This window comes from Ruditapes philippinarum, unplaced genomic scaffold, assembly GCF_026571515.1.
Source record: "Ruditapes philippinarum isolate M1 unplaced genomic scaffold, ASM2657151v2 ctg6664_1_1_1_1, whole genome shotgun sequence".
NCBI classification, from domain to species: Eukaryota; Metazoa; Mollusca; class Bivalvia; order Venerida; family Veneridae; genus Ruditapes; species Ruditapes philippinarum.
Genome location: NW_026855044.1, coordinates 70416 through 94790, shown reverse-complemented (window position 1 = coordinate 94790; position 24375 = coordinate 70416). Strand labels below are relative to the sequence as shown.

The 24375-nt window shown below is 33.4% G+C and overlaps 1 protein-coding gene across 1 annotated transcript in view; it reads left to right on the top strand.

The window, feature by feature from the left end:
• LOC132741948 (beta-1,3-galactosyl-O-glycosyl-glycoprotein beta-1,6-N-acetylglucosaminyltransferase-like) overlaps window positions 1-23278 on the top strand; it is a 30383-nt gene extending 7105 nt beyond the window's left edge. Inside the window, exons 2-4 of the mRNA XM_060730223.1 lie at window positions 16613-17628; window positions 19593-19819; window positions 21301-23278. Of these exons, the coding sequence (XP_060586206.1) occupies window positions 16652-17628; window positions 19593-19819; window positions 21301-21620 (1524 nt within the window). The 5' untranslated portion in view covers window positions 16613-16651 and the 3' untranslated portion in view covers window positions 21621-23278. The remainder of the gene's footprint in view (window positions 1-16612; window positions 17629-19592; window positions 19820-21300) is intronic.
• The last annotated feature ends 1097 nt before the right edge of the window (window positions 23279-24375 follow it).

Sequence of the window (24375 nt, the reverse complement as noted above, 5' to 3'; positions counted from 1 at the left end):
TGAAAAATAAATATATTCTTAAAGCAATGACAGCAATGCAAACGTTGACTTTTGTGACTTCATTTAACTGTGTAAATTCATAAGCAATCCTGGCAAATGCTGTAGCATTATAACTCCCTGACACCGTCTTAAGCAGTACGGCTCCCTAGCACCCGTTTAAGCAATATCAAAGACGGTCATACAGAAAGAAAGATTATCTGAAAAGATTATACTAATGGAAGGAACGATATGTACGAGTAGGAACATGTATCGTGTAATCTCTGAATTCAAATAGCAATGTAATCATTTTGTTGATTAATCTGACACAATAACACATATGGTGTCTTTTGAAAAAGTTTCAAATATTTGTTAAAATAAAGCGGAGTGAATTTAATTTTAAAAAGAAATAATATCGTTGAATGTAAAAGAATTTCGATTACACATCATTTCTAACAGAACATTTTGGTAAGATAACTTTCACTTGAAATACCTAGGTTTATGTTATAAAGTAACTTGTGAAAGTATAGTGTTTGAAACTAACACTGTAAAAGGCCGATGATATCGAATACATTGTAATAGTCAGTGGATTTTTTAAAAAAATTAATTAAGGTTATCAAATGATGGTTTTGTCGGACGAGATATATATGTATTTGATGGCCAGTGAATGGTATATTTAGCTTATTTTTTTGTATGGCCAGTGCATAGTATATTAATTACGGTATCGGATGATTATGGTGGCTGGTTTCTGCCATGATCGTTACTTTGTTCTGTCGTGGTTGAAGGGGCGACAACACGAAAAAAACGACAAAGATATAAATTCTCGTTTTGTCGCAATGTTTTTATCGTTTTGTCGTTACTTCGTGTCGGTTCCCTTCAAACTCGACATCTCGACAAAAACGAAAATATGAAAGCGCCGGTAACATCTAATTATGACCACAGGAAGGCAAATCTAGCTAGGGTATCAAATGATGATCTGGCCAGTTGAAGGTATATTTAGCTAAGGCATCAAATGATTGATTGCAAGTAGGTTTATTCATCTAACGTATCGAATGATGGCCAGAAGAAAGTTGGTTTATCTAGGGTATAGGATGATGACCAGTGAAAGGTATATGAGCCGTGTCATGACATTTCCAACATAGTGGTCAAATGGCGTAATCTTAAAAACGCGACGTCAAAGTTGACGCCAATATTTCTTAATGATGTAACGCGTGCTTTTCAAATCATCACTGTGTAGTTTTCAGGGAAAACTAATCTGATCTATCATTTTTCAGAAATAATATCGTCAGTGAACAGAACATGGTAAACATCGACAGATATATGCAAGCGTCCGGCAATATACTTGTACATTCAAATATCTCTTTATCTGTATAAAGATTTATCACACACTCGTGCCGATTTTACGACTCCGTAAATATGGTATTGCACGGCCTTGCATATATTTGACGTGACGTCATTAGCGTTATACGAACACAGTGTAAAGACGCGCTAAATGTTAGCGTTATACTGTAGGCGCGTCAATAAAAAAATGACTCTTATTTCACTTTAAACGGTCTTTATTTTGGGTATGTGATAAATAGAATATTAAAATCGTGTAAGTTCGTTTTTGGCCCATTCGTGTTTGCCTATTCATTCGGTTTAACCCACGCAGACATGCATTTACACAATTTTAGCATATTTCATGTCTGAAGTACACATATTTTGAGTTTTATTGTTCTACCATACATCTGGCTATACAGAGAATAATAAACAATTGCAATGGATGATTTGATCAGTTAAAGATTTTGTGTTCTGCTTTTATGGCGAACCCTGATTGTTTTAATTTAACATTGTTGTTTTCTTTATCGTATTGATGTTTTAAAATGATAATCAAAAACAGAGATATTGTTTAAAATATGTTTTAATAAATTAGGAATCAAACGTTCTACCTCTGTAATCCGCCCACTAAGCTACATGTTTAGGTATTACTGTTGCTTAACGATAAGATATTTTTGTCAACAGTTTGGGCTGTTACTTGAAATTAATTATAGCTGTCATATGTTGCTGTACAGATCTTAATATCCGTCCCCAGGGGACTCGCCAATCGGCAGGTTCCCGAAGGACGGATATTTCAATCCGATTGGAAATTTATGTCCTTACACCCGTAACTATTTTCGTACAGTAGCGTATGAAATTACAACTCATTCACAAAGGCGAAATAACGTCATTCAAAGCATGCCATTGTATAGCACGCGACTCATCTGGCACCCCATGACAGATGAAATATCCGCATAGGTAAAATTTACGGAAACACCAGTCTGATATGCAAGAAATACTCTGTCAAATCATTGTTATAGTTTATGTTTATAAATGAAAGTCTGGGTTTCTATTTAGTAATATAAAGCCCATAGTATTCAGAGTACATTACTTATGGTGTTGTTAACATAGCTTTGCCGATTTTTTAGTGGCCTACGTATTAAGTTATGATTCCGTAAGCAGGCCCGGCAAACTGCCGCTCCACTTCAAAATTGTGGTGTACGGTACAACGAGCGAACGGCATTTCCGAGATAGAGTGGAAGGCCGATTTAAACGGATATTTTTAAGTGTTGTTTATGTTTTTGTCTTGTTATTAAATTAAATTGTATTTTTTCGAAAAACAGAAAATATAGTTCCGTGTAGGATTGTTTTAGGCTTTCAATGATCTAAGCCGTTACAAAAACAAAATTATGTTTAGCCCGGGAGATCTTTTCCCCCGGACGAAGTGAACGACGATTTGTTAAATATTGAACATCCAAACCATTAAAATGCCATACCCTTCGGATTTCTTTAAAAAGTGTTTGAGGAAAATATCAACCCGTAATTAAGAATTTGTCCTTCGTGCAACATAAATTACTCCTGAAGGATTTCTTAAATTTGTAAATCGATATTTTTCGAAAGTAGTGGAGCCAAAGGGCAAGAGATGGAGCAAAAGGTTCGATGTTGAGCGCAAGGCGATATTAATTTCGTATATTTGGAGGAGCGTGGTCTATGAATTTTTATATATAAAAATTTTAGAAGTTAAAATAGACATGATCAAGTGTTGAGACTGAGATGAATATACCTTTTAGAGACTACTAATAAAGCGTGATATCCTTTCAACGACTATAGCGTAATAAATGTAATCGCGAAGGTCCACCTATGGCTGTCGTATAGATTCCATTATGTGGATGAGGCCCGATCATTGAATCATATGGCGTAAAACAGGGTGCCACTTATTCGAGGTCAATCATGATTTTTGACACGGTTTTGAGCATTTAAAAACGTGTTTCCGTGCAAATTTGACAAAATCGAATATTTTCAGTTCTACCGCGAACAAATGTTTCCGAGCAGGTACATGTTACACGATTGTTCCCGCGAAATGTTACGTTTTTCGAAAAGTGAGATAATTCAGGTGCAGAACAGAGACAAAATTATGCAATACACGATGCTCATAAAATTGATCACTACTACCGAGTTCATTTTACTATGACTTTCTCTAACGTACATGTTCAGATCAAACAAATAGAAAGGCATTTGTAAGGTGGGGAATCTATATGAAAATGGTTGACAAAGTGTCAGTCGTTCTAAGGATATGAAATATGATAAACAAGATTAACAAGGAAAGGCGGCGTTCAATGAACGCCACCCCCACGTGACCCAGCAACAAGAACCGGCGGCAAGGAGCCCAGGAGGCTCTCAAACAAAAACAGGACAGGGCGCAATGCGGTGCACTGACAGGTCAATCACTAATTATAAAATGAAACATAAAAAGAAATCATAACGACCGACAAGAAAAAGAAAGAAAAAATATAAATGATTGCTTAACAGGCTCACAAAGTAAAGGGGCATAGGGAAAGGGCATACGAGACCGGGGTAAGGGGGGGGGGGGCTATATTAATGTTGCAGTTATGTTTCAAGATACCTTCTTTCTTATTTAGCATTGTTGTTTATTTTTCTCATTTTCCGCTCAAAGTATAAATGGAAATGTTCACTTTTTATAATCAAACAGTGCATATTGTTAGTACAAATCTTGATTAATTAAAGAAAATAATAGTTATAGTAAAAGAAATATTTGTAAAATTGTGTTCGTTTATTCAGAGTATCTGTCGGTGTACGACTAAAATTATTAATAATTGAAAGCCATAGTTATAGTATAAATAAATTAATATCTTATCATATTTCTCCGGCTTCACATTTTAGTACGTCTATTTTAACTTTGAAAGATTTTATTTATAGAAATTCGTAGATTATGCTCTTTACACCAACTTAATGTCGCCTTGCGCCCAACATCCGACCTTTCCCTCCATCTCTTGCCCTTTGGCTCCACTACTTTCGAAAAAAATCGATATACAAATTTAAGAAATCCACCAAGAGTAGTTTATTTTGTAGGAAAGACTAGCTCTCGTTACGGGTTAATATTTTTGTAAAACACTAGAGCGTTTTCATGGTTTGAAGTTTGATATTTAACAAATCGTCGTTCACTTCGTCCGGGGGAAAGATCTCCCGGGCTAAATATAATTTTGTTTTTGTAACAGCTTAACTCATTGGAAGCCTAAATCAATCCTACACGGAACTATATTTTCTGTTTTTCGAAAAAATACAACTTAAATGAATAACAAGACAAAAACATAAACAACACTTACAATTATCCTTTTAAATCGGCCTTCAGACTCAGATCTAGATGGCGTTTGACTTTATCGGTGATGTTTTTCGTTTATTTGTTTTTTTCTACACTCTCTTTGGTCTCATTGCTGAAATTTATCTGGGATTCAATCGATACGGTGCCTTACAGGCATACATACAGCAAGCGTAGATGTCCGTTATCTGATAAGCAAATGTCAAATGTGTTGTTTTCCTACTTCGTCATATATACGGTTTTCTTTCCTACAACAAGACTGCTTGTTTTTCTAATTTTATTAGTCAGTTTATCTGGAGATGTTCATCCAAACCCAGGACCAGTGTCAACAAGGTCAAGTTCTACCTCTTCCATATCCTCAACAGACACAATAGATTTATCTATGTACTTGTCATTTATGCATTACAATGTACAAAGTAAAAAAACAAACTTGACAACATATATATTTGCTGAATTCAAAGACTTTGATATTCTTTCGTTTTCTGAAACCTGGCTGAACGATTCAATTGATTCCTCAACTCTCTCGCTTAATTCCTTTCAAGTTCCAGAAAGAAGAGACAGACCTGGTGACAGCCATGGTGGTGTACTCTTATATGTAAAACATAATATTCACTACAAGCGTCGACATGATCTAGAAATCCCTGGTGTCGAGTCTATCTGGATTGAACTTGTTACTGCTACGAGACACATACTTTTTGGAGTATTCTACAGACCTCCCAACACAACAGCTTACACACACAATTGTATTGAGGACTCGATACATCTTGCAGTGGATACAGGCATTAAGGATATCATCATAACTGGTGACTTCAATATAAACATGCTGAATCCAGTCTTAGCAACAAAAATAAAAACCTTGTGTCAACAATTCGCTCTTTCTCAATGCATACAAGACCCAACTCACTTTACAGAACATTCATCTTCTCTCATTGATCTTATACTTACATCAAATCCTTCTCTCATTATTTACTCAGGAGTAAGTGACCCTTGTTTAGATCAAACAATACGTTATCATTGCCCTGTATATGGTTTTCTTACTCTTAAGAAACCTAAGATGGCGTCTTTTAAACGACATATCTGGCTTTTTGACAAAGGTAATTATCAGCTCCTTAGAGAGAAAGTTGCAGCTGTCAACTGGGAAGATCTGAAAGACACAAACATTGATACATATGCCAATAATATTTCTGATGTCATTTTAAAATGCTCGAAATCTTGTATTCCAAAATAAACAAATAACAGTTCGTCCAAGTGACCCTCCATGGATAACATCATACTTAAAATTCCAAATACGACGTAGACGCAGAGCATACAGAAAAGCGAAACGAACAAACAATACAGCTGACTGGACAAAATTTAGATCTCTGCGTAATCAATTAATTTCAGATATAAGAAATGCTAAAGATGATCACATCCAAAAACTTGCTGCAAACCTTCAAAATACATCTAGGTCAACTATGTCTTGGTGGTCTTGTCTAAAATCTTTTATAAAACCATCAAATGGCTCTTCAACAATACCGCCGTTGCAAGACGGTGACGATCTATTTGAAGATGAACAGTGTAAAGCTGATATTCTTAACAATTATTTCCGTGATCAAACCATTTTAGATGTAAACCCTACACAGATTATTGAAGAAGAAGAGCTTTCCCCTCATGAATTAAATTCAATTGTTACGTCAGCAACCGAAGTAGAGTCAATACTACAAACGCTTACTTTAGGTAAAGCATCGGGCCCTGATGGAATTAACAACAGGGTTCTAAAAAGAACTTTCCAAAGAATTGTCTTATTCCTTTTTCAGATCTATTCAATCAGTCTCTTCGCACATCTAGATATCCTCAAGCGTGGAAAGAAGCCAATGTCACTCCAATTTTCAAATCCGGAGATCGATCTTTACCTGGGAATTACCGTCCTGTATCTCTTTTATGTACAGCAGGGAAGGTCTTTGAAAGAATTGTTTTTAAATACATTTATAACCATATTCTATCACATAACCTTTTAACACCTTTTCAGTCAGGTTTTTGTCCCCGGCGATTCAACCGTAAATCAGCTTACTTTCTTGTATAATTCTTTACTGAGGCAATTGACTCTGGAAAAGAGGTCCGAGCAGTATTTTGCGACATCAGCAAAGCTTTTGATAGGGTTTGGCATAAAGGCCTCTTACATAAATTGAAAAGTTTTGGTATTAAAGGAAATCTTATAGGTTGGTTCTCCTCTTATCTGTCGAACAGAAAACAAAGGGTTGTTGTTCCAGGTGCAACATCAAGGTGGAATTATATCAGAGCAGGTGTACCTCAAGGGTCCATCTTGGGTCCCCTTCTTTTTCTCATTTTTATCAATGATATTGTTGCCGACATAAGAGCTAATATACGCCTGTTCGCTGATGATACCAGTCTTTACATTACAGTCGAAGATCCAGTAAGTGCTGCCGAAACTTTGAACGCAGACTTACAAACAATATCAAGATGGGCCTCAAAGTGGCTAGTTAAATTCAACCCTAAGAAAACAGAATCTCTAATCATTTCTCGTAAACCAAACACCCAAAATCATCCTCACGTATTTATGAACAATGTTGAAATTCAGGAGGTATCTAGCCACAAACATTTAGGTCTAATTTTTGCAAATAATTTGAAATGGAATACTCATATTGATTATGTACTTGGAAAAGCTTATCAGCGCATAAATATAATGCGGAAACTTAAGTTCACCCTTGACCGAAAATCGCTACAAACTATATACATTTCATTTATTCGGCCAATACTAGAATATGGTGATATAGTTTTTTTGACAATTGTACACTCGAGCAAAAAAAACCGCACTTGAAAAAGTCCAGTATGAGGCTGCCCGTATTGTTACAGGTGCAACTAAACTAGTCTCTTTGCAAAAGCTTCTTGATGAAGTTGGTTGGGGACACCTTAGAATCCAGACGTCAGAAACATAAGTTACTCCTTTTCTACAAAATGAAGTCCAACCTAACGCCATCTTATATTTCAGATTTATGTCCGCCATTAGTTGATAACGAAAATTATCTCCTCCGTAACCGTGAAGATCGTAGAACACCAAGAGCTAGAACATCGCTGTACTATGACTCATTTCTCCCTGCAACAACTAGAGCCTTTAATGAACTTCCTATATCTCTTAGAAATGCAGCATCAGTTTCAACTTTTAAGAAAGAATTGTTTAAACAAACAAAAAACTGTACCGCAATATTTCTACTTTGGAAAACGTAAAAATCAAATTATTCACGCCCGTATTCGTACAAATTGTAGCTTACTTGCAGATGACCTATTTTCCAAAAATATCATCCCATCACCTCTTTGTACCTGTGGATTACGCGAAACAGCCTCTCACTTCTTCTTGCATTGTAGGCAGTATGATAATATCAGACCTTCCTTGATAAATGGAATCAATACTTATTGTATTGTTTCTCTTAAAACCATTATTTCAGGAAACACATCTTTATCAGTTGGAGAGAATGAAGGTATATTCAAAGCTGTTCATACTTATATTGAAAAGTCTAAACGTTTTGACTGATCTGAAAAGATCCATCATCTTTATGAATGTGTCATTCTGCAGTTCGCCCAATTCTATAGCTTCACACTTCTTTATATCTTTAAATTTTCTCATATTTTCTTCTTTACTCGAATTTCATTCCTAATTTAAACTTCTTTACACTTCTTTATGTTTTTCTTTCGATTTTTTTTTTTTTTTTCGATTGTTTTGTTCTAATTTTGTCTTATTTTCCTAATAATAATAATGTTAATATATTTTGGATGTAACAATTTATTAAATCATCTGTATCGCCAAAATATGTACCGATGTATAGCTAGAAGTGGAGAGAATTACAATAAGCTTTGAGCTTCCAGTTCAATCCACTTTATCATGATTTTGTATAAATTTTGTGTTTGATGTGAATATTGTAACTTGATGAAAAAATAAATATGTTTAAACCAAATCGGCCTTCCGCTCTACCGCGGAAATGCCATTCGCTCGTTTTACCGTACACCACAATTTTGAAGTGAAGCGACAGTTTGCCAGGCGTGGTAAGTTTCCATATAAATGTATTGTGTTTCTTGTTCTTTCAAAGCATATTTCTCGATTCAATGACAATTACTGCACTAAAGTGATTTTTTCCTCCGCAATGATGACATTATTCCGCTGTTAAACTCATTTTTAAGTAACAACTGCGCTGATAAACTTTTTCGGACAGACATTTGCTCAATCGTATTTTAAGTACCATAAGAAAGACAATTTCAAGGAAATTTATGAGTTGACAAATTTAATTTCATCTGTTCAAACGACACTTGATATATTGTCCTTGCGACAGTGAACACTTTCAGGGCTTACTTAATTTAATTAATTAAACAATTATCCCATTTAGTCTTTCGATTGTTATTTTTATGCTCCCCGAAAAAATTTCGGGGGAGCATATAGTCGCCGCCTTGTCCATCCGTCCGTCTGTCCGTCCGTCTTTCCGTCTGTCCGTCCGTTCGTCCCCTTTTCTTGTCAGGGACATAACTCTAAAAGTATAAGAGGTATCAACATGAAACTTTGTAGGTAGATAGATCTCATTGAGTAGGTGTGCAGTGCACAAGAACCGTAACTCTGCCTTGCCTAATTTTTGAATTATCCCCCTTTGTTTATTTTACACTTTGAAGTTTGTCCGGGACATAACTCTAAAATTATAAGAGGTATCAACATGAAACTGTGTAGGTAGATAGAGCTCATTGAGTAGGTGTGCAGTGCACAAGAACTGTAACTCTGCCTTGCCTAATTTTTGAATTACCCCCCTTTGTTTATTTTACACTTTGAAATTTGTCCGGGACATAACTTTGAAATAACAAGAGGTATCAACATGAAACTTTGTAGGTAGGTAGATCTCATTGAGTAGGTGTGCAGTGCACTAGAACTGTAACTCTGCCTTGCCTAATTTTTGAATTACCCCCCCCCGACACTTTGAACTTTGTCCAGGACATAACTCTAAAACTATAATAGCACGGGGGAGGAAGTGTTACACGAAGGATGGAGTTCTTATGATAACTTGTTTGGAGTTCTAATGATAACTGTCACGGAGTTCCAGGAAAACGTTACGGATTTCTGTGGAAAACTTTTCTATATACTTGGAGATCTCGCGTATATGATGGTTTTTTTAAACTTTAAATGGGGAGTTTGAGGTGCTAAATTTAACTTTGATAATTAAGCTTGCCCTACATATTGTATTTTGTTTCAGAAAAAATATTTTAGTCCATATTTCGTCGCCTTTTTTAAAAAAAAATCTGGTAGTTTTGAGAAAAATTACCAAATTACTTGCTAATTCGTACATATTGACCTTTTCATTTGTGATCTTCACCGTTGCTATACATAATCACCTAATTATTATGGAGAGTTGCAAACATAAAGCCAAGGCTAATAATCTTGCGATAACTCAAAATATGTCCTGGAGTTCTTATGATAACTTTTGTTACTGCCAGTATGTTTTTGTGCTTAATCATGGCACGTTTAAGCGTATTTTATTAGTCAATAAGCTTAAGTGTGTAAATCATTATGAAGCATAGTACGCTTATCATTTGCACAAAAATTTGGTTATATAACGTTGGTTTTGATCGTGTTTTTCAGTTCAATAGATATTTTTCTTACCTCCGTTTCTTGTGTTTTTTGTGTTTGTTTTGGTCATTTTGTGTGTGTGTGTGTGTGTTTTTTTATTTTATTGGAATGACTGTAAACATACTTGATGTAGAGCATTTACTTACAGGATAAAAAGACGCTTTGAATTTAATACTCAAGCATGATTTCGTCATATACTAGTATACATTATTCCTGGCAGTTTTAGAGAACATTTAGAACAATTTCTAAAAGGTATCAGTTTTTTGTCATAGAAACGTATAAAGTTCTATGACAATGATATGACGATAGAAAGTAAGTCTTCAATAAGATATGTGAGTCACCGTAAGGTTCATGCCGTTTATCGACCCTGTTCCTTTCTCTATTAAATCCAATGTAGCATCACGTGACGTACAACAATCTCCATATTTCGGAAAATTACTGCATACATTTTTCTTATCAAAGTTGGAGTCCTAGTTGTGGAAATTTTGCAACAACTTTTGCTGTAACTGATTTACAAAAATATATTGTCGAACTTCTTTCGCTCGAACCCGTAGGGCACGTGCAAATCTGTCGAAGAGATCGGTAGTAATCGGTTGATTTTTTATGCATAAAAAGATCATACATTTCGGGTGCATGGGTGTGAAGGGTATCCCGGTTACATACGATACATGGTATATTATGATACAATTTACTTAGCCGCTTTTGAGCCCAACTACTTATTGTCTGCTTTAGAAAGGCGGTTGCTTAAAACATGTAACTGAGAAAAATGGTAAGTTTTAAACAATTTTTCCTTGGCGGTTTAAGCCACTGCTGAATACAGGTGACCGCTGATTCAGGTTTTCCTGAAGATTTTTGTTTGTTTGTTTCATTTTACGCCTTTTCCCAACAGTATTTCAGTCATATGGGCGGGTAGTTTCCTAACCATCGTTCCTGGAGAGTTACACCAGTACTAGACTACCTTCCTCCATGCTAAACTACCAAAGCATCTCCCGGGGATCGAACCCACGTCAGAGAGGTAACTGGATTAGAAGTCATCGATTCAAACCCCTCGACCACGGAGGCGGTCGTTCCTGAAGATAGCTTAGCACCTGTTTATCCTATATAGACTGTACACCAAAGCAGTTCCATGTCTTCTCCAGATATATTGAATGATCGTGTTTTAATTTTGCCACATGGCCTCAATGTTGCATTTGCGGAAACTTATGACATAAAACTTTTGTTGACGAACAGTATACACAGAAACATTTAGTGCATTCGTTGGGTTTTATAATGTCAATATGATTTCGCACAAATTTAATTAGGAACTAAAACACGATCAAAACCAACGTTATATAACCAAATTTTTGTGCAAATGATAAGCGTACTATGCTTCATAATGATTTATACACTTATTGACTAATAAAATACGCTTAAATGTGCCGTAATTAAGCACAAGAAACACACTGGCAGTACCAAAAGTTATCATAAGAACTCCAGGACATATTTTGAGTTATCACAAGAACTCCGTAACATTAGAAAAATCGGGTATACATTTATTAGCCCGGGCTTTATGTTTGCAACTCTCCACTATAATTAGGTGATTATGTATAGCAACGAAGAAGATCACAAATGAAAAGGTCAATATATGTACGAATTAGCAAATAATTTGGAAATTTTTCTCAAAACTACCAGATTTTTTTTTAAACGGCGACGAAATATGGACTAAAAGATTTTTTCTGAAACATAATTCAATATGTAGGGCAAGCTTAATTATCAAAGTTTAATTTAGCACCTCAAACTCCCCATTTAAAGTTAAAAATAACCATTATTTACGCGAGTTCTCCAAGTATATAGAAAAGTTTTACACAGAAATCAGTAACGTTTTCCAGGAACTCCGTGACAGTTATAATAAGAACTCCAAACAAGTTATCATAAGAACTCCATCCTTCGTGTAACACTTCCTCCCCAGTGAATAGGTATCAACATGAAACTTTGTAGGTAGATAGATCTCATTGAGTAGGTGTGCAGTGAACAAGAACCTTAACTCTGCCTTGCCTAATTTTTGAATTATCCCCCTTTGTTTATTTTTACACTTTGAACTTTGTCCGGGACTTAACTCTAAATGTATAAGAGATATCAACATGAAACTTTGTAGGTAGATAGATCTCATTGAGTAAGTTTGCAGTGCACAAGAACTGTAACACTGTCTTGCCTACTTTTGGAGTTATTGCCCTTTGTTCATTTTGACACTTTGAACTTTGTCCAGGACATTACTCTAAAATTATAAGAGATATCAACATGAAACTTTGTAGATAGATAGGTCTCATTGGGTGGAAGTGCAGTGCTTAAGAATCATTACTCTGCCTTGCCTTATTTTGAAGTAATTGCCCTTTGTTTATTTTTACTTTTTGACTTTTGTCCTTGACATAACTTTAAAACTATAAGAGATATCAACATGAAACTTTGTAGGTAGCTAGATATAATTTGATAGAACTGCAATGCTTAAAGAACCTAAACAAAGCCTGGTCTAATTTTGGAGTTATTGCCCTTTGTTCATTTTTACACTTTGAATTTTATCCAGGACATAACTCTGATATCATCAGGAAACTTTATAGATAGATAGATCTCATTAAATAGAAGTGCAGTGCAAAAAAAACATAACTCCGCTTTGCCTAATTTTGGAGTTTTTTGCCCTTTGTTCATTTTTTTTATACTTTCCTGTGTCCAGAACCTTCTCGGGGAGCATCACCCGGTTCAACCGGTTCTTGTATTTCCAATGTCAAGTTGTTTTTCAAATATTTCTCTTTAATCATATGCATGTATATAGTAACATGTAGGGGCTGATATACATTATATAAATCAGAATAAACATTTTAATGTCAATAGAATAAGGAAGATATTACATTACGTTGGTATCATTGTTTAACTTAACGGACATAAAATAATAAGAGTATATAATTAAGAGATAATTGTTCTGTTAAGTGAATGTAAGACACTTGAAGTTGTTGAAATACATTCCTGCTTTATATAAAATTAAATGGGAAGAAAATAAACCGAAATAATTTTGTCTTGTTTTATAATAATAATTGCAATACCAGTTTTGGTCTCTGAGAATATGGCATCGTAAATTGTTGAAAGAAGCCGGAAATGGATGATAATCAGGTAAAACTGAATGAAAATTGAGTGATTCAGACTAAATCGGATAATTTCAGTAAATTGCAGCTACGTGCTGAATGACCCCGAAAAACATAGTATTGAGATATTGAAATCATTAAATTCTTTAAAATTTCATTATTAAACATAGTTAAAGCAGCATACTTTAAGATCCATGTTTATTTTCATAACAATTCGGAAAATGTATTTAAAAGTACAATATTGTGAAGTGAACAAAGGAAGCAGTTTACACATTGCAAACGACACTTACAATCTACGTAAAATAGCCCCTACTGTATTATATTGTTGATTGCTTTGTTTTTCTTTTTGTTCTTGTTTTTATTTCAATATGGTATACATGTACATTTATATAATCAAACAACGACGTGACAATCCATCAACATGTCCATACGCACTCGTAAAAAATAATTCTCTTACGTCTTTGTGTGATATAACATGTAAGTTTGAATATAGAAATCAACTCCAGTTTCAATTTAAAAATGTAATTATTTTATTTGAAAAATATACAACGTTTCGACTCAAAAGTCTTCATCAGGTATGTGATATAACATGGCATTTTACAGAACAACTAAATTGTACGCACATTTTTGAGTAAAACGTTTATAACTATTCACGGTAATAACGCCGTCCTAGAACTTATCATCGACCATTATTCCACAACAATTTCCTGTAAAGAAGACGAATATTACCGAAGCTTGACTGAGCATTCAGATTTTTTTTTCACCACATTTCTACTGCGTTACTAGCACAGCAAGGGCTATTTTTTATATACATGTATCTAAATTTTCATGAAAATTAGAGCAAAAATCTTGAGCGTGCTGCTTTGAGGATATGATGTCACAGTTTATATCATGTCTTGGAAATAAGATGATTCTTGAATGTATTCAAAAAGTGATATCTCATTTTTTATTTATTCCTGCAATTTTTTGAAACATAAATGTTGGTATGTCTGTGTACATTCATTACCTGAGTATTTTGACCTTATATAAGGATGGTTCCACTTACTATATTTAAAAATGCACATCGTGTAATGATATATTGACATCATATAAAGACACATTCAGTTGACTACATATAAAGATGGATCCACATAATATATCAATGAGTGCACATTGTATACGGAAAGTTTGACTCAATATATTGCTAGTTGGACATAACAACGTTCAGGTTTATAATAATAAGACAGTCAAGGCTTTCCATATACTGGTATATGTCTATTCGTGCAACAAGTCGTTACATGTACTTATGATGGCTTACAATTGACACGGTATTTTTTAAAAATAAGAATGTGAGCTTCGTCGTTAGTAACGTTTATAATTAACATGCTAAGATACGTGTATATAGGAGTATATGTCAAGCAAAACATTTACGTTGCAGTTTTAATCCATCAAATAAAACGACGTCACTTATAATGTTAAAAAGCGTTATAAATCAAGTTTTCTTTGTCAATTTGTCTTGAATGATTTAGAATAGATTATATTTTGAGAATATTTGAAAAAAGTAAAATGTCAAATTTTACCACTATGTTGGAAATGTCATGTCACGGCTCATATTTATCTTGGGTATTGAATGACTGATGGAAGATTTATATTTATTACATTATGACCAGTATATATGATCTGTACATCTAGGAAATGGAATGATGGTGTCTCGAATTCTGGCCACTGAAAGGTGCATTTAGGGCCTTAGAATCCTAATAAATCAATGACGCGACGCAGTTGAGAGCGAACAAATAATTATTTAAATGTTCTAGTATTCTTTATAAAAATGTGTTCTTATTGAAACTGTTATTCAATACTAATGGTGATAGTTATTTTAATGATGACATCATCTCCATTGTTAATATTTTAATATAAAAAATGCATTTCCTTTGACTACATGTACATAAACAGAAGACATGATAAACCTCCCTCGCCGCTTGTTTTGTTTGAAATAATTGATTATGTGGATAAATTTATTAGGACGTGTCTCGAATGTTGCACTGTTTTAAACTTTATATTTCAAAAATGAGCTATATACATATACAATAAGTTTAAGGAGATACAGTGGTTTAATATATGAAAATAACAGTGACTTAATTTCAGTTCAACTTAAGTTGAAACAGTTATTTTTCTATTACGGTTTATTTGTATAATTAATAAAACATTTATTTATTGATACAGCTTCCTTTGCTGCAAGAGTTTATTTTGCATTTTGTCATAGATGGGATATATCAAAGATTAAACATCAAGGTCATAAGAATATAAAAACATTTACCGTTGAACACTTTTAGAACTTTATATTTTAACTTTTTAAATGTAAAATATGCAATCCAAAGGTAAATTCAAACGGTAAAATAGCCCAAAAGTTGTTTGATTAGCACAAGATGGATATCTGGTTCAGTAAATCCGGAAGTATTGTCTTTCGTTAGATGGTTGTATTGAATATGATTGATACGTTAAACTTGAGTTTGCAAACATTTTTTTTCTATTTAGCTTGTTTCATGAAAAAAGGAAAAGAAAACGTTAAATTTAATTTAAAAGATTTAACATGAATTCGGTAAGTTATTGGGATAATGAAGATTTTGCATGTTTACAGAATTAAAAGTGAACTCAATTGTTTCCTTAGTGTACGATTCTTAAATGCATGATATTTCTGCATCGGGATAATGTAAAAAGCAAGTTTGTGTATTTTTACATCAGGGTAAATATATTTGCACAGCAATTGCTGATCTATATCATTCGTAAATTGATATCAGCAACCAAATACATTGATATTTACATTCGAACTAGTTGCTTCTATGTAGTGACTTATAAAAATAAGTTATGAATTGTTTTCATATTAATATCTTTAATGTTTTAGATTTATTCAAAGAAAATGAATGGAGCTGGGAAGTAAACAACAAAACCCAGATCGAAGTTGTTTTTTTTTTTTTTTAAAGTCTACAATTAACATTAGGTGTTTTGTTGTTGTTGTTTTTCTGTATGTGCGAAAACGTGTACTTAACAACATCTTTTTGCGTGCACTGTCTGTACAATATTTAACTTTTTATATGCACCATGCCAGCAGTACTCAAGCAAAACCACAATTTAAGCATAATGTTTTCATGATAATATGTTGAAAACCCATATGCCACACACATTTGAACAAGAGCTAAGAACGAATAAAAATGACAAAAAAAACATACACTTACTGTAATAGTTTAATCATAGAATATTTTAAAATTATCATTATTCTTTGAAAGCTTGTCAAATTTTGCATTTTATTTTAAGATTTCAGGAAGACGGCTGGTCCGATGGTTTGTTTTCTCCATGGCAACGGTGGTGCTGAAGTATGGAGCGATAATAGCAGCTTTAACGGTGTGCGGCCTCCTTCTATATTTAGCTGAATACCGGTCTATAATTAGACTAGGAGATCTAAAAATAGATTTACAGACTGGATCTCAAGGAAACCTTGAAAACGTGGAAGATGATGCATTCAATGGAAAATATAATGCTGAAAAAGTCTCGTTTCATGTAGATAAATACAATCTTACAAATGAAGTTCTTGAGCTGAAAGGATCTTTTTACGGAACTAATCAATCAGAAGTTAAAACTGTCAAAATACATGGGCTATCAAATTTAATAAATCAAGCAAAACCTTTCATTGTAGCAGACGATAAATTAGAACAGTCTGATCTTGAAAAGGGGCGTTTCTTTAAAGTTGATAGAGTAGTGAAGGAAGTTAACTGTAATGCTATCATACATGGTGATAAAAATGAGACCAAAAAAGCGGAAAATATTTCCGAAAGTCACCCTAAAATTGGCGTGAAACCTGAACAATATATAAAACTTGCCAAAAATTGCTCAAACTTTATATCTGAAAGGGGTTACATCACCGATTCATTAACAGAGGTTGAAAAGAATTTTCATATTGCATTTAGTCTTTTAATGTTTAAAGACATAGAACAAAGTGAACGACTTTTAAGATCTATTTATAGACCACAAAATTTTTACTGTATACATGTTGACAAGAAGACATCAGATGACATTTTCAAAGCTATGTCTTATATCGCAGACTGTTTTGAAAATGTATTTATTGCCAGCGAGCGTTTTGACGTGCAATGGGGAACAATGACTGTGTTAGAGCCGGATTTATTATGCATGGAAGAATTATGGAACAAAAGTAAAACATGGAAATATTTTATCAATCTAACGGGACAGGAGTTTCCATTAAGAACTAATTATGAACTTGTGCAAATATTAAAAGCATATAACGGTGCTAATGACTTGGAAGCGACAGTTAAACAGTAGGTGATTAATCAATTCAAAATTATGTTGGATGTAATTTGATTAATTTCATTGTACATAGCGACAGCAAGAGTTTTAAATGATATGGTTATTTTACCACTAATAGAAAATGTTTTATGTACACAATGTACAACGTTACGGCCGCTGCGGTGGATTCTAAAATTAAAGATTCAAGTCCCTTTTAAGTGATTAGGCAACTTATAAAAAGCAGCAATTTATTTGTTTCTTTAAACACAACCGTTATATTACTACCCGAAAGATACAATAATTTTATACGCAATTAAAGCTTTTTTAATATTTTTTCTTGGCAAATTTTTGTTATGAAGTATGACATATAAATAATGCTTTCAAACGACAATAATTAAATCAGTATTAAGTCAGTATTTTAGACAAATTTTGCAAACTTATTTCTTGTACAAGCGCTTGTTGGCTTATAGAATAGGAAAAATGGAAACCTGATAAAGGGCCACAATTCCCAGTCGCCTTAACAAATTGGTCTCAAATATTAATGTTTTTGATAAGTTTTTTCTAAGACCATGAATTTAAAATGATACTACCGAATAGAAATCATATCGTTCTATGTTACCGGATACAAATTACACATGTATCATAATTTACTCAAAGAACCACTGATTAAACAAGAATGCCAAGTAAACGAAAAGACCCAAAAGAATATTTGAATTTTACGTAATTTATGAATTCCGAATTCAAAGTTTAAATCAAAGTAAATCATTGTATCACAAATCTGAAACAAACATTTACAGTCCAGTCCAAAAGGTATATACAAAAGCAGTTATATTTTGCTTAACATAAGTATGTATCGTTAAATAAGTCGCTAAACAATGATATTTTGTACAAATTGTGTTTTTAATTTTTTTTAGATAGTTCTGACGAGCATTTTCCTACTCGTTTAGACTTTTTGTAAAAAAACAATAGAGAAAGTATTTTAACATGACCTTTATTCGATTGGTCGTAAAGGTGCGATTGAAAGTTACATTCACCTCTATTCGATGGCTTTGACTTATTGTCAATAATTAGTACGTATCGACCAATCAAAAATATCGTTACATAGAATAAGTATCTGTCAATGAATTCTAACGTTAAAATTACATTGATGAAAAGGCGTTCACGGAAAAACTTTTCCGTTTGTAGTCCATTTTTAAAGGCTATTTTGTGTGAAACAAAAAATCGATTAGACAATTTCTATTTTACTTTAAAAACCCGTTAATTCTTATTCCAACTTATAATGAAATAAAAAGTACAACTTTACAGTATGTATGATTCGGTGAAAATCTGACTCATAGGAAATTCACCAATTAACATTGTTCTGTACATCATATTCACCAGCTGAAAAGTCAATATTTGAATAGGACTACTAATGAGTAATCCATTGTTTTCTGTTACATGTATTTGTAAGAATATCCTGTTTTGTTAATTTACTAAACGAAGTGTCACCGTAATTTTCAACCTTCCAATTGTCGTATCAAATACAAAATATGTGGATAAACTCTTTTTGTGAGGCTCAACTCCCAATAACTATACAAAGATTGAATATAGCTTGCCTAAGACAATTCAAGATGTTTTTATTTTTTCTATCAAAATAGTACAGCACGATCTGATTTGTTATTTTTCATAATAGCGTTTATAATAATATATTACAAAAGTTTTGATTCATGTTTCCAATAAAAAGAACTTTACCATTACAATGCTTTTTGATTACAAGTTTTTACATAGGCAAGGAGAAAAATTTTAACTGGTGAACAGAACTTTCTCACGCTTTGCATGAAAAAAGAATCATAATTGAGACAATTTCTTTTAAAAGGAGTAGTCACTGTCCTACTTTCTGAAAATGAAGACATCACCGGAAACGTCTCTAAGATTATTTTGTGACTGAATAGATTCTATTTCATAAAAAAAATCCATAACCATTGGTTGCATCATAAAAAGACGTTTGTATTTTCAGTGCTAACAAAGATAGATGGGAGGGTGTCGGTCCCCCGCCCCATGGAATTGTTCCAACAAAAGGTTCGGTCCATATCGTTGCCAGCAGAGGATTTGTTGATTATGTATTGCATGATCAAAGAGCACACGATCTTTTGAATTGGACAAGAAATACCAAAGTACCAGATGAAACATTTTTTGCATCATTAAATCATAATCCTAGTCTAGGAGTTCCAGGCTCATATAAAGGTGAGTGTTTATTTATAAATACATGAATATCAACCCTTGATTAATATTTGTGTGGTGGAACTGAAATGGAATAGTCCGTTCAAGATCGAAGGATTTCAATATCAAAATTTTACAAAAAGACAAAAGACTTTGAGCTGCCAACAGTATAGAGCCTGGTCAGATTCCGTGGATATACAGACAGGCCTTGCACTTGGTGGCAAAGGCTAAACACCCGGTTCTAGCAGATTAAGGGTTCAGTTAAATGTGTAGGATTTAGTGCTTCCATTTGCAACGCTACAGTCGTGCAAATCATATCGGAAATATCCGCGCTAGCCCATTCAAATGATATCACCGAAAGAACAAAATTTGCATATTCGCTGTATATACACATTTCTAAATTCCAAATTTCACCATTGTATAAAAAAACTATCAATGTAGAATTCTGCTTAAGCCGGTGCTGTGTGGTGGGGGCGCTGACTGAGACTAACCATTACCGTCCTTGAAAAAGGACCTGAAACATTTTCAAACTTGCCGTTTTGGCCATTCTTTGACGAATCCAAACAGGGTTTTTTCCTAATTTTATTGTCACATCATAGTTGATTATATTGTGTGGTGGTCGTAAAAAGTAAATTTGATAAAATATATTATATTTCGTGCCCTTACCATTGGTAATTTATAAAGTGGGTTATTTTTTTCTTGGGTGGTTCCTTTATTCCTAATTGATTAATGTACAATCACCCTTGGAATACATTGGCTGTGTTTTAATTTGTCTGTAGATGTCCGACAAATAAGCCGGCTGCCCCCTTTAAAAACTCAAATTAATTTTGTCCCGTAGATTGTTTCTCGTTTAGGACAAGCGGATTCTTTAACTTGGGGACCATGCGCGGCTTTCATCGAATGGTTTGAAAGTGTGACATTGAATGTTCGATGATCACAGTCGTATGAGCACATCTACGAATGTTTCTTATTTCCAAATATCACCAGTGTCCTGTATAAATGTTGGAATTCTGATAAGCCGGTGCTAGAGAGTGCGTGTACGGTGGCTTGCATTTACCTCTATGAACATAAACCTAGCCTGCAACAATTTCATTTCTGACGTTTTAGTTGTTATTTTAAGGTTCTTTCTTTTATTCATTCGTATATTCACGTTTATTTTTTTAATCAAACATCGAAATGAATGTTACAAAATAACTAGTAAGAAAACAATGCCAGTTGTCAATGAATGATTGTTTTCATTGTTTAGATCGAAGTCGTACAACAAACTTGCAATAAAATTAGAAAGAATCTGACTCAGTTTTACTTAACATTTTGACATTTGTCATTCAGAAATATTGTATACCTAACAATAATTGTATATTTATTCTGTTCATATAAAAAATTAACTTTGCCGTATACAATTGAAAACCTCTCATTTCAGTGTGCCGTATAGTTTTCGGCAGTTTGGCCTATTTTTAATATGTAGTGTACACAGTTATATTTCTAATGTTTCATTATTTTTACAGGGTATCCCGAGACAGAAATGAAGGATGATATAAAGCCATTTGTTGCACGCTTCAAAAATTGGGGCGCAGGAAAATATAACTGGCCTTGCCACGGTCAAAGAGTGCGTATGGTGTGTGTGTTCGGTACTGGTGATCTCCCTTTAATTGCGTCAAGACGAGAACTATTCGCCAACAAATTTTATTTAAATTATCACCATTTTGCCTTAGACTGTGTCGAAGAATTACATTTTAATCATACTAGAGACGAATATTTAGGAAAATTAGCATTTGATCCAAGATGGTATTCACAATTAGGATTTGTGCGAAATACAGTAAAGTAATATTTCATGATAAACAAAGCAATGTGAACGGTTATAACTGTTATGTAGGCCTAAGTCAGTTGAACAGAAAAAAATATTCATTTACAGAACATTATTACATTAAGAGCGCATAATTATGAATAAACTAAACGTATGTCGTCGCCTTTTAAGTGTTGACATTGTTCGCGCTTTATAACAGATTATATGTGTTCTGAAATAGGGTTTTTGCGCGTGCAATTTATTATATGCTTTTTCATTAGCTACTATCACTGTCTCCTAGTTACTTGATATTCGTATGGTGTTTAAACAAGACAACGCACAGCCGGGTATACAGATCTCTTGTTAAATACTGGTCAATTTTCTTACACTGTGATAAGCGATATAAATGTTTATATAATGTAATTATCACCTTCAGATGTAGAATATGGAAATATGCTTACATTTGCTATTTTACACCAATTGAGTTTTGAATCTTAGAAACGGACCGACAAGTCCTTGCATCCGACACTGTATTTAGTTATGTATATATTATTAGTTATAAAGATGTTTGACCTTTTATATGCTCTATATTTATAAACGGTTGTTTGAAAATATAACACGAGCCACTACGCGAGGGCTATATTGCAAACGACCGTTCATATACGGTCATAATACCTGTCAGATATATTTATAACGAATTCATAATACAACACGCATCATTTTTTAGTGAGAAAAGTAAGATTTCTTCATAAATTGACAGCAGCCGGGTATCTTAAACTTTATAATACTGCACGTTTGCAACGTCGCTTAACAAACAGCCGTTTAAATAGGGCCATATAACCTGTCAACAATCTTTATAACTAATATTATAATACTGCACGTTTGTAACGTCATTTTTCATTGGATAATCGTGACGTTTATATAGTTTTATATATCGGCTGCCGTCGATTCATGAAGAAATCTTACTTTTTTTCTCTAAAATGATGCTTGCTGTATTATAAATTCGTGACAGGTTATATGGCCGTATATAAACGGCTATTTGCAATATAACCCTCGCCTAACGGCTCGGGTTATATTTACAAATAGCCGTTTATATAGGGCCATATAACCTGTCAACGATCTTTATAACTACATGTAATAATATAAACGTCACGATTATGCAATGAAAAGTGACGTAACAAACGTGCAGTTTTATAATAGACTACTAGTCTATATGGACGAAAAACGAAACGTTTTGTTCTTGATTCTACAAAAATCATTTTTTAGTAGATAGTGCTTGATAAATCGGCAACAAATGTTCTATTTTAACACGACACATGGGAACACTTTTATAAAATGTTATTGTAAACTATGTATATTTGCCTTTTATGGAACATGTGATATGTCTCACTTCAAATATTTTTCTAATTATATTTCTTATCAAAGTGCCATATTGCTGTACAATATATATTTCTTAAAGCAGATATTTTTACAACTAAATTCTTGTGTTATGCATGACTGGTTTATATTAAATGAAAATTATTTTTTTGTTTATAAATTGACATTGTAGGTAATGTATGTGATAGTTTTATTGTAAAGTTATGAATGTTATTTTTTTAATTATATGCTTTTATGAGGAGGTAAAATTAGCAAAATAACATTGAAACATATTTTCGTTAAATATATATTTATTTATCATATACAAGTAGAGTTTGTGTTCTTACTTTGCCCCGTCACTTCTCGTCTGTGGGGGTAAATCATTGTATAACCCTGGGGATGCAAATTTTCAATTGTAGAATACGAGAAAATCTTTTTTTTTTCGCGAATGTTTAGCTTTATATAGAGATTTTCTTTTACCAAATTGGATTGGTCTACAATAGGAACATTATTTCAAATATTGATAAAAGCAATAGAAATATATCATTTGTATATTCTTATAAAATTATTCTTGATAAAAAATGTTGATAGAGTATTATAATGAATAATTTAGTATGAGCATTTATCTGATGTTTAACAATACTTTGTTCTACAACAATTTATTCTCTGCTATATAATGATTATAAATTGATCCCAATCTGTAGCCGATTTTTTGTCTCTAAGTAAATTATAGTCACCTTTGTCATTCAGCCATACAAGACGCTCACGGTTTTGAAAATTGGAGAAAGGCATAAATATGACAATGAAACCTACTTCAGATAAAAGACCGCAATTAAGATACGTTTTGAATAAGACGGCATGATTTCAATCCAAAAATACATTCTGATCCTCTAGGTTCGAGGTCTAACCTCATAGTGGAATTGTTCCTTCACATTCACAATTACACCTACACAATTGTTTCACCTACCTTTTCGTTCTTTTCTGAAGTATGAAAGGTTGAATGTTTGTTTCGATGTGTGAAATGTTCGAGTTTAACCATGTTTCAGTGAACGCCAGAATATCAATCATACCAAATATTCTGCTTCCATAATATCAATTTTAATTATGAGGCTTAGTATAAAAGAATGTTTGTTTTTACATGTAGAATTGCGGTATTCAATGGATTAAACTATATATTCAAATATGTCCATGGGATCATTTTCCTTGAGAGATTTCGTGTCTGAGGAGGGGATTCTTTTTTAGTGAGTTAGACAATTGTGATATCAGCAAACAATCTGGTTTGTTCTCGTACGTTGCACAAAATTAATACTATATGTCTTATGGTGATTTTCTAGCTTTAAATACTGGTGGAGGAAGACTCAAGTGTCACTCCGTTCAGTATTTCAGGCAACGTTGATAACCTGTACAAGAGAGAACATTTTATATAATACATGAATTCATC